This window comes from Argopecten irradians, chromosome 4 (genome assembly GCF_041381155.1).
Source record: "Argopecten irradians isolate NY chromosome 4, Ai_NY, whole genome shotgun sequence".
NCBI lineage: Eukaryota > Metazoa > Mollusca > Bivalvia > Pectinida > Pectinidae > Argopecten > Argopecten irradians.
The window spans coordinates 25,466,558-25,482,278 of record NC_091137.1 but is presented as its reverse complement, the minus strand read 5'-3'; the positions used below and the strand labels follow the sequence as shown (position 1 = coordinate 25,482,278).

At 33.9% G+C, this 15,721-nt stretch overlaps 1 protein-coding gene across 1 annotated transcript; it reads left to right on the top strand.

The window, feature by feature from the left end:
• Positions 1–5,218: 5,218 nt before the first annotated feature.
• Positions 5,219–13,812, top strand: LOC138322444 (uncharacterized). The gene is made up of 4 exons (XM_069266473.1): positions 5,219–5,438; positions 6,680–6,870; positions 12,053–12,142; positions 13,231–13,812. Exons 2-4 carry the CDS (start codon positions 6,687–6,689, stop codon positions 13,347–13,349), a joined length of 393 nt encoding a protein of 130 aa, XP_069122574.1. The 5' UTR covers positions 5,219–5,438; positions 6,680–6,686; the 3' UTR covers positions 13,350–13,812.
• Positions 13,813–15,721: the final 1,909 nt, after the last annotated feature.

Genomic DNA, 15,721 nt, shown 5'->3' with positions numbered 1-15,721 from the left:
AACATTTTGAACCTGAAGACAATTACGTGGCGTCATGCATTCATGCGATGTGACCGTGGCGTGCATTGTCGATGACGTCATCAATATTGACGTGCAGACGATAGACCCATGTTCGTGTCGCGGTGAAAATGCTTCATTTTTAGGCAATTATCTCTTCTTTTTCTTTTGTTAATGGGAGAAAAAGAATCATTCCCTACCTATGAAAGTGTGACAACAAAATCACTACCCTCGGGGAAATTCCTGAATGTCCAACCCTCTGAAAGCCTCGGGTTGGACGTTCATGAATTAACCCTCGGGTTACGATTTTATTAATCTTTTCCATAGCAACCGCGGGATTTTTTTATCCCACCCTAGGATAAAGACATGCTACATTTTTATGACGTCACGACAACAGTATCATGACGTCCGATAATAGTTATATAACGTCACGACAACAATGATATGACGTCACATCGACAACGACAACGACAATTCAATGAGGTCACGTGATCCTCGTTTGTATAAGTTTATTAGAGACACAAAGTGGTGCACGGGGTAAGAGAAAAATAATAATCCACCCTTTTTGGGGTGAGACAGAAGATCTCAACCCTCAGCAAAGCCTCGTGTTTGACAAATTAGGAATCTCACCCCTCGGGTTGAGATTCTCCTGTTTCACCCCAAAGGGAGTGAAAGATTATATTAATTTCACACTGATAAAATTATGGATATCCCTGTCCCAGGTAAGAGAAAAGATTTTCTAAGCAGAGTTCTTCACTAGATTATCTCCTCCTAGTTTGAAACTTAAAATCATGTAGAAGAGACAAAAGTAATCAAGCCAAATTTTTGTGATTTGTTTTGCAATATTCTAAAAACTGGTGGCCAGTCTATTTAACCTCCTTCCCTGATGAAACCGGCATACACATATATTGTTTCTGAATAGTGGAGTGTGTTGTAATATTCTAGGGTCTATATGAATTTTGGGAATCATTTTATGCGAAGACTAAGGCACAGAGAATCAATAATAGAGTGCAATATTGGGGTTCAATTAGAGTAGATGTCCATTGAAGGGTCAACATCATAATAAAATTTGTAGCAGAAGCTTAAAGTCGCATTGGAGGAATACATGGGGGTTGTTGAGGATGTTATAGAATGTTACATTGACGTCGAGTGGACCAATGGAGAGCAAATGAAGAAAAATTATTCAAAAGCAAAACTAAAATTGATAAATATCTCACTGCAAGTGCGTTTACGATAGTATCAATACATATTATATATTATTAATAAATACCTACACTGTAGGTAGAGCGTTAGAAGTATACCTGCTGTCCCAATAGTATATTATCTTAAAAGAAGACTAATTTGGGAACTTATCTTTTTTCATAACCTCTCCCTTGACACCACCTCACCATTTGCTTTGAGGTGAACATTCACCTCGTTAAGTAAGGCTGTGGGTGCACTAAAACTGTATTATAAATTGGAACTCTTGTCACACAGTTACTGTGTCTGAGTGAATAAATAAATCTTGAAATCTTGAAATCTTGGGTTCTGTCTCCTGATCGAGACGCTATAAAGGTGATAGTTTCTTGTATTGCTGTGTTGCTAAGCGCTGAACATAAAGGGAATGAGATTCCTTGTTTGCCCATTATCAGTACAATATTACCAGGTGGGTTGTTGTTAAGCGAACTACTTCAGTGGGATAGTAATATAGAAATTGAAAGAGTTCCAGTATAACGTTGAGACACAATACATCATGTACAAAGATACAGCAACGCCCCAAAACATACAATCATACACGCAACAAACTGCTTACATGGGGAATCCTGGCTGTTAAAAGAACGTTAGCCCAATCAACCACCTAATCAACTAATGGTTTGAAAATTGTAAATCTATTCAAAACGTAGGGAGATAAATATCCCTTTATTTTACTATAAAAGCCATATTGGAAAAAAAGAATAAAAAAATAAATAAAAACAAAATAAGAATATTAATTGGACCTTTTTATGAATATATCACCAAAAACAAACCCACACAAACAATGCTTCTATGTATTAGTTTTCAATATTATATTTGAAAATTCTGGTAATCGTTTCATGACAATTTAACAAATGGATTTTTGTTTTCAATAACAGTCAAAGAGAAAAATCACAGTGGTTTGATATTGGTATTCCTACACCGTCTTACTTTGGATTACCCAAACACCAACTTCCAATGCCTTATAGTACACGAGATGATGTCCAGACAAGACATTGCACTAAATGATAACATTGCGGAAACAAACTGTTTAACTTCCTCCCTCGGGAGGTCCCGGTCGATGACTAAGCGATTCTTGTCAACAAATATAATGTAAATCATAACTGAGCCATACTTTGAAAACGTCTTCAAAATTAATAAAAATAAAAAGAATATGGCCGACAGCTTTTATCAATTATTGACATTTGCATTTGTATTACGTAACCCAGAAAATATAGGTATAGACACAAATAAAAGGACTGTTTATGAACTAGCTTTAATGTTGTTGCATTTTATTTATATCTACGGCGGCTATTTTGATAAACAGGATGGCTGACAACAACTGTTACAAATTCGTAATGTTCATATTTGCATTCAGAAACCCTGAAATTAGAGGTATAAAACAAAAATTAGGATTCTCAATCAATTAGTTTTAAAGATATTATAATTTCAACATATCCATATCGGCCATTTTGAGGAAAACAAAGATGGCTGACAACAGTATTTACCAATTACTTACGTTCACATATGCGTTCAGTAACTGTGAAAATATAGATATTGAACAATTATCATTATATGATAATTAGTTTTCAAGATATTATAATGTCCTATATCAATTCGTTTTCAAGATATTAGAATTTAAACGTATCTATGTCGGGCATATTGAAAAACAAGATGGCCGACGGCCTTTACCAATTGCTTAAATGTTTACATTTGCTTTCAGTAACCATGAAAATACAGGTACAGAACAAAGATAAGGATTCTATTTCAATTAGTTTTCAAGATATTTGAATTAAAACATTTCTATGTCAGCCATGTCAGAGAAATTTGGAATTGTTTTTAAAATAATAGTCAAATATAACCCATCTTAGCGCTGGATGAAATGGGATAGGGTTGTGAGTTAAAAGCTTGCAAAGTTGTGAAAATTTGATGGAGGACAGCATGTTTTTATTGGATGTTTGAAAATATATTACCTTGGGCATATCATATACAAATATTGTGAAATTGACATGGGTTTGCATTACAATTTTTGCCTATTCATTGATTGTTTAGCGGCGAAACATGCCAAAGCATTATTATCACGTATAGAACGGTCCTGAAAATAGTCTTGTATTTTGACCTATTGTTATTATTACAACAAAATATCAACAGGATTGAGACTACATTCACCCTACTATTACAGAAAACATTTTTTTTTAATTTTTCTATTTTCTGTCAGCATATTGACAGAGGTGATATAATTCAAGCTCGAATATCTCAATAGTAATACACCCATTTTTCTTCACATATTTGAAATCTCTATGAAAAATGCAAAGAAATAAAACATGTTAGAAAAAAATGAAATGATACTCGTAGGCGATGCACCTAACCATTGAAGAACCCAATAGTGGTATTTGCACTTTTTATCATTGCCTTTTTTTCTGTCATTTGTAAAATTAATAAATGACGATTATTGGTTAACCTATCATATTGACGTATGGGTAAATTAGAGATATAAGTGCATCACCGTTACTGGTAATAATATCCTCATTGTTACTAGTCAGAGCGTAAAATGCCTTTTAGATTATTTCAACCATAATGATTCAATATCAGTACAAGCAGTAATTCCAATGAAAATGCACAACTAAAATCGTCTGGATCAAATGATTGCACAAAATATCAAAACTATTGATTAGACTGTACCAAACAGATGTTCTATCTTCTACGACTAAGCGATAGTGCCAAGGGCTACATTTGTAAAATGGATCGGGATAGGCAAACGATTGTTGAAATTAATCGAGAAAAGACTTCAGTATGGTGTTAAAGTTATAATCCGTGATAACGTAACGATTTACGGTACATTATTTCTTCATTACGACACACAGGAAAATGCATATAGGTGAAGACACCCAAGGGGCCAGGCCACTCCCAATGCCAGAGGGCAGCTATGTGAAGTACGTCTCAGAAACAGCAGTATGACTACACCACAGAAAAGTGATTCTGTGTACTCAATCTGCTGCAATCCAGTCACACAATATGGTTTTCTGTTATTTTATTGTGCTTTGACTCGTTAAACATATTTCGTCATAACGTTTGTATGACGTGAAGCAGACATTCCGACCCATGAAGCAAAGGTCAAGGTCCCGGTTTTCTGCCATTCTACAGGCTTACTTCCTTTGCGGGTAGGTATTCATTGTGACGTCATCATTTTGTGAGCGAAAATTACGTCGCTTACTTTGAAAAACATAACGTTACGATCGCAAACATATGACGTCATAATCAATACCTACCCACAAGGACAGACAACTCTATAGTGTGCAAATACAGAAACAAGAGTCGCACAGCCCTGCTCGAACATTGGTCACCATTAGGTAGAGATGACCGTTATTGTTTTTTACCTATTGTTTCATGATTCTGGTATGACGTAACGGATACAGTAAAATAAAGCATCAGACAAAACCAAGGCTTTTTATATATTAATTATATTTGTAACCAGCTGCTCGGAACCTTGATTGAACATTTTTTGCAAATTGAAACGTTATTGTTTCTTTTCTGAAGCCAACATTAAATCGCCATGTAACATGTAATTTAACACCTGGCACATCTTTGACGGACATAAAGTTCTGTCACAAATAAATGTCAGTCAGACGTCATCTCGTGTCATCTGAAACAGTTTCATTTCGATCGGGACTTGACTTACGTCAATTCAATAAATATAGAATTCATAATTTGATAAGTGGGTGCAGACACGGATCCCTGTAAGTCTCATCTAAATAGGTGTGACGTTTTAATGCAAGGGTACGACATCTCATTCTACTAATGTAGACGACAAAAACTAATTGGCTATCATATGGCTTTATGTTTTGACAGCTCTGTCATATTTCGATGCTCTATACCGAGTGGAACGAATACACTAATTGCAACGTCAGGAAACAAGATAGTTCCGAACAGCTTAGGGCGGTCTTTCGATAATCCTTTCCACGCGTATTTGTTACGGAGCGTTAATCTGGAAATTTCCTCCCCCTGTCAAACGATTCCTGTTTGTCGACATGCCAGGAAAGGGCAGTCGGGTTGGCTGAATCAAGGTAATTGGCAGACGATACACTTGTCGCGCTATTGGACGATTGGGGTGCAGAAGAGCTACTGACGCACGCCTCCCTCGCAATATATGACAGCATATATACTTGTTAGAAAAGACATACTGATGGCGACCGTGGTTTCATAAATATCACAAGCACAGGAAAAGCAAGGTGAGTTAATTATATTTTGCAAAGCACATGTCAATGTGATTAACCATTTATTGTAGAATAGCAATGGGTAGGTAATGTTATATTTTTGAACGATTATCCAATACGTAGGGACAAACCATGATGTAAACTTTTAAATATATGGTAAATCTAATTGAAATTGAATTGAAATCTGGAATATTTTTTGTTCGAGAGCAAACAGGTTAAGGTTTTAATGAATCGGAGAAAGGACAAATCTTGTCAAACAGTTTATGGATCCGCATTCAAAATTAAGAGGGATGCTTTTTATTCATAATGAAGATTGATACTTGACAAGAACACTGCAAAATATATACATTTATAAACGCATTTTGTTGAGAAATTTATTTATTATCCATTTACTTCAGTTACACAGAACCATTGGGAAAGTTTTGTTGAAGACAATGTTTTCCCCATTAGCTTAATAAGTACAAATTATAATGGGTAAAGAAACTGGTTTTACACAATTGAATCACATCTTGTCTCACTTGGTATTGTAGAAATTATGCTTAAGTTTTTCAAGAATAGATACTATTGAAATCTTGGTCGCTAGTGCGAACCACATGTGGGACAGTTTGTAGTTAATGTGTTTTTGTCGTAAAGCTATATAACACTTTATAACACTTTGTACTTTGCGACTCCCTCTGTTATTGGCAATTGAAAGAGCTTAATATTTATCAACAGGAACTGAAAACAAATGCTCTTCAGAAGTTGTAGTTTGCACTGCTTGTAGACTTGCGCTTTACAAAATTTATTCTAATTTTATATGCAAAGTCTCTATAAGTATACTGAAATTGTCTTAGAAAATACATAATTACCTCCCTTTTATTGGAAATTTTCAGTGATAGATAGGATTTTCTGGTGAACAAAAAATCAGATTCTTTTCATGTTTTTGAAAATTGATAAGTATGTAACTTGCAAGCGTATTCATTTCTTGATCCTTAAAAAGGAGCAAAAGACTGCCTTGCTATTTTAAACTGTCTAGTAATATATTTTTGAAACATCAAATGTACATATTGCAGCGTTTTAGGTTCTATTCTGAAAGCATGGATTAAAGAAATGTCTTTACATGCAAGTTCAAGCAAACGTATTAAGGCTATAATAAAATGGATTTCTGTTTTATCGTATTTGACTTCCGTTTAGAACATTTGTAAATCTTTTCAGATAGTATACGTTGGTCACATCATTTGTCCTTTATGATGATGTTATGCTGACTTCCATTTCAGACAAAAGATGGAAATAACAACACATAAAGTGGTACTGGCAGTGGTGATATTTGTCTGTGCTGTGATAAGTGATTCGGAATGTGGCATTCCTCTGAACTCGTTTCTCTCTGCTGGCAAATTGGGAAGGGACGCCGACGACGAGGGGAATTATGAAGACGAGGCTACAAATATCCAGGGCGTTCGGGGACAAGGTTGGTATTGTCGATGGCGGGTTCTACTATCTCGTCGAATATCGACTTTATGTATTTACTGAACTTCGTTACAATTCACCTGTAATATGAGAGAAAATCGAATATAGACCAGTTTGACAATTTAAAACGTGCTTTTCATGGTGAAATATATATATCCTCGAGGTATCGTTTTTAGCGCTCCCATAAACTCGGGCTGTGAAAAATAAAAAAAAACTTAAAGAGAGTCATACATGTACTTTTATCCAATGCTACTGACCAAGTTAGGCGTTTTTAACTCTCTCCTTGTCATATATTCATACCAAGATGACAAAAAAAAAAAAAATACGTCAAACATAACTTCCGGATGCTGACGTCATCATTTTTCGTGCACCTCACACAACAACGTTTTTACGATGATTTACAGATGGATTATGTCATATAAAGAAAGTACTTTATTCTCTCGGTATTACACATGAATTAAAGAATAAAGGCCAATTATACTAATTTTTCATGGTTTTTTTTCCTTGTAATCACAAACATTGTACAAATGACCTAGATTAAGGATAACAGACGTGTATTATGCAAAACCGACAATAACCTACCGATAATAAGTATTTCGTATCCATATATATAGAGGCCTACACATTTTCTACTGCCGATAACTACGTTTGTTTCTGTTTTACCCGTGCGAAGTCGATCAGGTCACGTGATATTTTCGGAAAAACAAGATTTTCTGTGAACTTTTTCGTATCGTTTCGGTTTGTATTTATTGTGGGCTAAATTAATAATTTTTATTTTATGTTTTTTCCCGAAACTTCACAGTTGGTCTCAGTAAGAACTTTCCTGGCTTTAGTTAACATTTTATGCAGAGAGAACGTGAAAATTTTCTTGTGAATGTTTGTGATTAAAAACAACACGGAAAGTTACGTGTATTGGGCCTTTGATTTTGATCCAAATGCGATAGGAAAATACCTGGATACGGGAATGTTATTGAATCTTTTTTATCGTTTTCCCGTCATTTTGTTATGAAAGGGCATACAGTTTAAGATAGTGTATAAGATCTGTATTTCTCTTGAAAGTAAGATATCCCAGGGCTTGTATAAATAATGTAATTTTGTTAAATACGAATTTTGAATTTTGTCAATAATGAAATTTAGAAATAACAATATTTTTTCCGCTAAAATTAAAGAACACTGTACATTAGTTCCCATAAATAATATTATAATCGGTTTTGTCATCCACTTAACAGTTGGGTGACCAAAAGTGTTCCTACCGCAATCTCCTAACCTATACAGACATTCACACAAACACACCATACAGAGAAAACTGTCCTTAACAGTTGTCAATAGGACATAAACAAACCGACCAACCACAGATCTTATACTTCTGCGACTTGACGTCTTTTTTAAAATAGTCCTAGGAGATAATCCTTTGTCTTAACTCTCCATTCCTTTTTAGGAGTTGCTGAAATAGAATGGAGACTTAAGATAAAGGAGTATCTCATAGGTGTATTTTAAGCGGGTCTATCTTTGAAAGTGTCCATTCCTTTAAATGACGGGGACGCGCCTCTATCCTTATTAAGGAAAGGACACTTACTCGGACATTCTCCCATGCTTAACTCCCTTACTTAACTGCTATTACGGCTTATAAGCTCAAAATGTTTTTCAGTATACCCAATACCGTAAATTCCATAGATTTTAATGTTTCAATTTTATAATTGTACTTTAAATTGTATACAGGAATGTGCCGATCGAAGCCAAAACTGCAATGTTCTACAAATATTTATGTTTTTAAAATAAAACATATATTTATTTACTGACAAATGTCCAAAGCATATATTACAAAACCTAGTAATGACGTCACGTGTTATTAATTGAGCAGTGGAGGGGCATCACAAGCAGCCTGCTGACACGCGATATCATTACAAAATCCCATACCAATGGGCCTGACCATCCTAACTATTGTGTTATTCTGTTGTTACTTGTTTATATCACCAAGGCGTTACTTACAGTAACATGTTTATTAACAGATATCATATTTATCTGTGGTCTATCATCAGGGCAAAACAACATAGATCGACAAAAAAAATCAAGAATTTACATCAGAAAAATATAATAAATTCAGGAACCTAAGTGTCTCTGTATATTGAACGCCTTCTAATAATTACTGACGCTCAAAAAGAGTGTCAGAAACCACTTCTTTTTCACCATCTTCATTGATAAAAGTCACATCCTAGTTGCTGTACTCTCCAATAAGTTCAAGAGAAGTTACAATGTATAGAACGAACACGAACTACGTACTAAAAATACACTAGTATAAATATTTCAATATAATTTCCGTCAACACGCGAAATATTCAAATCCAGTGTCAACATCTGTCACGAATGTCTTTCCTGATTGTCTATCATTACTTTGCCCAAATCTGAATTGATCCGAAACATATTTACTGTCGAACATTTTTTTCCTGTTTTTAATATTTGAAACTCTTGCAGAAAAATGACAACTACGGGGTGCAAATTGCTCAAAAACAGAAAAATCAATTTCGGTCACACTGGGAAGCGTTAATACAATTGTTTTTAAATGTACTCGATTTAGTTACTCTTTGTAACTTGAGTTAAGCTTAAACAAAAATCAACAGCCATTGTCATTGACTCAAAAATCATATATCTATACTTGTATTTAAAGACACACTACTTTTCCGGAGAAAACATAAAGGTTTCTTCGATCTCATTTTACAATTCCATTAAAAATTATAAGCCGTTTCGGAAAGGTAGTGGGTCTTTAAGTGAGTATGTATCTCGGTCATTGGACCAGGATGTATAATGAATCTGTCTTTTAAAGTAAAGTACTCATTTTTTAAAGTAACATGCGTTTTATGTATGTTTAGATGGAACCATACCTACAGTAATCACTTTACAATTACTAATAATCCTATAATAATGTGAAATAAAATTGCAGATCACAACTTGGCTGCATGGTCTGACCTATTTACCCATTTCATTGGGCCGTAGATGTAAATACAATGATTTTTGGCTGTTATGCCAAAATCATTTTCAGCTCTTATTTGTATTTAAAACCTATGCATTATAAGTATTGTATTTATTAAAGTATTAGTAATTGTTGGTGTCGAATAAGCTCTTGATTCGTGAGTATGAAACTTACGGCACATAAAACTTAAAATAATAAATATTATAAAGATGAAATGATGATAAATGGTTCATATCGATTTCACTAAAATAATCATTCGAGAAATACGCCTTCATCATTATTTTCAAAGCAATTTTACAATCCGATCTCGATATCTCGAAAATGCTTAGACCGTGGAAGCAGCGAATTCGACACAGCGAGTTGGAATGCTCAATGTGAAAGCTTGTCGTACAAATGTAATTTTAAAGAGTATCACATTTTAGCTCATTTCTCACCTGCATCGTTCAAACAATGGGATAAGAAAGACCGGAGGGGTACCACTCCTTGTAGAATTAGTTTATCATTTATATAGTGTTATATACGCTTTTCAGATATTCTATTGTATGCTGAATTTTGTAGTTTAATCATGTGTTGTTGGAAGCACCCTGGGCATGATTTAAAGCTTTACCTTTAGGTGACTCCGCTCCATGTCGTTAACAATTTACATAGATACATTTTGTGATCATTTCTCGGTCACCTACTTTTCCCATTATATTTCATGTGCCTACACAATATGGGCGTCTGTTTAACGGACCATTCTTTATCTAGAAATAATCAAACCCTTAAAGGAGTGTTACAACTCAAGTTACGCTGATATCTTACAAGAATGGTTGATATAAGCATCTGAAACTTTTTTAACTGTGATAATTCATTATAAAATTAGTTCCCTTTACCCTCTTTGTATATAACGTATGAAGGTATTTTCTAACAATGCTTTTGAGAAGGCTGAATCACGTAAGAAGGCTGTATGTATGTAAAAGTAATCTCTGTTTCTATAAATACATAGAGTCGATGTTGAACATGTCACCATACGTAAACACAGGACATTAGCATTTGACATGTTCGCAAGTCGTGATCCTTCTCTTCCCGATCCTACTCTGAATTACAGTTGCCATTTTGTAGAACAACAGTGACTTATACGTACGGACGGGCTTCATAACAGTGTTATTACATACCTCGATGATGGCTGTGGATGGACAGGTGTTAATGATGAAACGCGACATTTCTATTTGACAATTATAGGTATAGTTGGCCTGTTTGTGTATACAATATGGAGAAGTACGCTGCAGTGTTCCATAACATTGTGATTTAGGTGCTATCGGAAAGAAACAATGACAGGTTCTGTAATTGTATCGTGGTCGATGTTACTGTACAGCGATTTAAATTCACGGGGTCCATGTTTCGCAGTTAGTACACATATTTTATTTGCGAGGTTTAATGTCGTTCTACACAAATTCCTCTAAATGTAGTGTTCGTAAAGTTTTAAATAAATGATGTCAATGTTATGTATATTTTCTTTGCAAATAATTTTGAGTATGGAATCGTTTGTTACACAGTTGCCAATGGGTTTACAGGTTGTACTTTTGCATAATGGTTGTGAGCTTTTAAACTACTACACTATTGCTTTGAAATCTTGGATTTCAGTAAAAATGCGAACATCGGGAAAATAAACTCCAGCGAAATTTACCCGCTATACAATAAATAAAAAAGTCGGTATATTTTTGTTAAAGAAACTAGCTTAAGCATAGCCAAATCTTCAACAACTAAAGAATACACAACTATGAAGATACAAGACCTTCAAAATATCGAATTTTTAAAACGTAACGAACCCTCAAAACATGAACGCATATATATACATTAATGTATGTACTTGGCACAGCAGGTTTCACACCTTGTCATTTTACCATTATAAATAATGTTATCCTTGTATACAATACTTCGCGGCATTTATTTCCAACATATTCGCGAATATACGAATTGCTATCAAGTGTTCTCACTGACAAGCGTGCATTCACATACATTTGTTTACGTTTTTGATATATTTTTTTTTTGCAAAACACTGTATCGTGAAATTGCGTTAAAAATTGAATGTCGCGAAAATAATGTGGATACAGTTAAAAGAATCACAACGACGTTGTAATCACTTTCTTTTTATTCCTGGAAACACATAAACTAAAAACTGAGATCTTTACCTAACGTTGTATAGCAGGCGTGTGACTACTTTTCTTTTTTCGTAGATCTTCGGAAACTGATTCTGAAGAAACTTCGATTCCGGGATTTAGATGATCAAGATCAGGCAAATCTAATAGAAAGCTTACAGCTTCCAGGTAAATATTTTTTTACAATTCTCTGCTGTTACTGTTTTCTGAAAGCGATCAATTTACAACTAATTGACTTATTATATTCAGATCATAAAGGAATAGCAAACTGAATCTCTAGTTGTAAGGGATTAAAGGCTCTTTTGCTTTTGAGAAAAAACACATTACGCCTAGATTGTTGTGACTATGAGTAGTAAACACATAAATGCAATATAAACATATTTTCACATATTTATATATATGAACATAAATGTTCATAAGGATTAGAGCTGGTCGTATATTAATAAAATATATTGTGTTCATTTAGCAACTCACACACAATCGCGTAGTATTTAGTGTGAGAACTTTGGCTGAATTTGGCTGAAATCCGCATCAAAGGAAACTAGTATTAGCTTGTAAAGATGCCTCTTGATTGTCTTGGCTGGTTGTAGATGCGGTTGTCCCTTAGTGGACAACTTCACTATTTATTATTACTTCTTCCGGTTGAAACCTTGTGTGAGAGTTGATAATCATTGGCAGACGGTCAGTGATTTCACTTCGTTATCGCAGGTTTGCAAAAACTATAAACACAGCACATATACTTAAATAACGAAAGTATCACAAACACTTGAAATACATCCAATTCAAGGCTAAGATATCTAGTCACTTTTCAATTTTTCTAAAAAGCTATGCAAATTTCAATCATAAAGCATTTTCTATTTTTGAATTCTAAAACTGATTGTATGGGATAAATACATATTCAAAGTGTTTTCAACCAGACTAATTTATTAGCTCGTTTTTTCCTACAGCGTAGACAGTCGGACAACTCCATTATCCTCATATCCATTGACAGTAAAAGTTTTAGAAGGCAGACTTAACATGTTCACTCGAAAATGTGTTCAAGTCGACGTTCTTTAATGATAAAAATATACATTTCCTCATACGAAGAAACAGTTATACTAAATGTCAATAATCGCTCTGACTGATTTAAGACTGTGGTGAAATAAGGAAATGACATACAGTCAAGGGACATAATCATTTGTTACTCCATAAATCCGATTATTCATCAATCATTATATTTTCATTGTTAATTAACATTTGTGTTTTAATTGTTTCAGTGAAGCGGAACCAAGACAACCTCGTCGATAAAGTGGCTGCTCTTCTTTCTGGTCTCAAGGTCCGCCAGATTTCTGACAGTCCTAATGTGCGCATGCCTAGTCTTAGGTTTGGTAAATAAAGTTTCTTAGTGAACTGGAACAGTTATTTGCTCCATATTATCTTGGATGATGCAGTTAATATCAACTTGCATTACGTCATGGAATATATTTTGTCTAAACAAAGTGCTAAGTGGAAAACAACTATGATAGTTAATCTCTAAGTTGTAAGAACTCTTAAAAGTTCAATCATTTATAAATAAACTACTTGATCAAGCCACACCATTACACCATCTTCACGTACAATGAACCAGAATAGCGTCTAGATAATTCTCTTAATATGTTTAATTGATAAAAAGGAATTAAACAAAGAAATATCAAGAGAGGTGCTCTGTCTGTATTAGTCCTCTTTGATATCTTGTTATCACATTTCTCTTAAATTATATACAGGTACTTGCATTAGTTATTTCAAAGACATTTTTCAATTAAATTACAATGCATACTTTATTATTTCCTCTCGAAATAAATTCAGCATATATATTTGTACCAATGTTGTATTATTTATTTTTAGAAAATAAAAAATAAAAATACACTATAGATATTTTATTATATAATGCTAATAATTACAATGTCTGATTACGTGGGGGCCAAAGGTCGATTGTGTGAATATGCTACAAGAGCTTTAAGAAATCATTTTAGAATGAAAGCATATATGAAAATGGATTGGCTACAAGAGTTCTATGATTAATATTTTATATTATTCGGGTACCGAGACTTAATGGAGAAATAAATAATGCATTGACAAGATCTAAGTTTAGTATCCAATTCTCTTTAAGAACAAAGTGAGGAGAGGAGAACAGTCAAACAACCAATATGGTACCAAAGTCAGAGTACAATCATACATGTGGTATGTAAACAAGACAATTCGAAACTAACAAATAGACTTGACTTAATAAAGCCTTTTAGTCCTTCTGGAAATCGTCGACAAAAAAAAAAAAAAAAAAAAAGATTCATGATCACTTTCCTCATTTTAACTACACGTGCCAATGAGAAAGGAGAACCATGAGGATAGACGCAGCCAGGAGACATAAGAGAGATATAAATCAGGAGAGAGGACGACACACGTATCTCTTTCAGTCTTTAATGCGTCATGTCATGCAACCCAATATCTTTTAATCAAAAGAATTATTTTAGGAAATGGAAGATTATACTCTGGAACAAAAGCTGTCTAAAGAAGTCGTATTGATATTTCTGCTGTACAACTATTTTTTGTCTTATTTGCGGTACTTTTTTATTCATTTTATTTCAATTTTGTCTAGAAATCGTTAAAAACAAAAAATCATACCTGATTCGGTGCGTAGTTTTGATCCAATCAAGATTGTGACTGCGAAGATTTTAAACAAATGGAATTTCCGCTGGAAAACCACGGTCGTTGCCGATTACATTCGACGAGTCATTAATTTATCGAAAAATTTCTCACCGGAAACGACGTTGATAGCATTTCCGGTTTAAAAGGGGCATGTTGCTGTTTTGAAATTTGGAATGCATAAACAGGAAATTGTAGTAAGGATGGAATATAAGATCATCCAGACAGCTCATATAAAAAGGAGAATCCTGACACTAAACAATAGACGTGTGGCTCATATTATCAGACGAAATGCATGCCCTTGGATGTTATGTTTGATACATTCTAAGGTAAATGAAGTTTAGCGTATCTTGTTTTTTGAAAGACAAAATATATATGATTTAGTTGGTATTTTATATCATACGTTAAGATGAATCAACCATTATATATTTTCTCAAATATTTCTTGATTTTTTCCCTTATGTAAACTATAGCACTATGAATATGTGACAAAGGCAATTTATTCATGATAAACATACTTAATAGTTCATATTGAAGTCATTCGGTATACATGTACCAACTTGAAATAAAAAAAATATGTAATAAAATAGATGTTCTCACATTCATCAACTGATAATATTAGCTTAGGATTAATATCAACCTATGTGCTAATTGGCATCTTCTAAATAAGAATGTCACGATAATAAACGAATTTTAATTAGCGTTGGGTACCTTATAATTACCAAACTGTGACATTTAGACATATTGATAACGTCGTAGCGATGGGCTTCAAATATAAATTGTTGCTGTTTCAACATAAATAATTGAATATCTCAACAATAACGCTTTGTTACCATTGAATTGTGAGTTTGTCACGGTAAGCATTAGCTTTGTGTCTACAGAACAATTGATAACAAACAGTACCAGTTTTCATTAGTATGGTTATTATCATGGTGATCATAACATCACTGTAAACCGAAACAAAGGGAAAGTACTGCAGCACGGATTTGCACCACAGAGGTCAACCAATTAAACGCTTTTACATGGACCAGAGTGTGTAAAAGTTTCGTAATGTATTATTAAACAAGCTGGGAATGATTACCTATTGTAT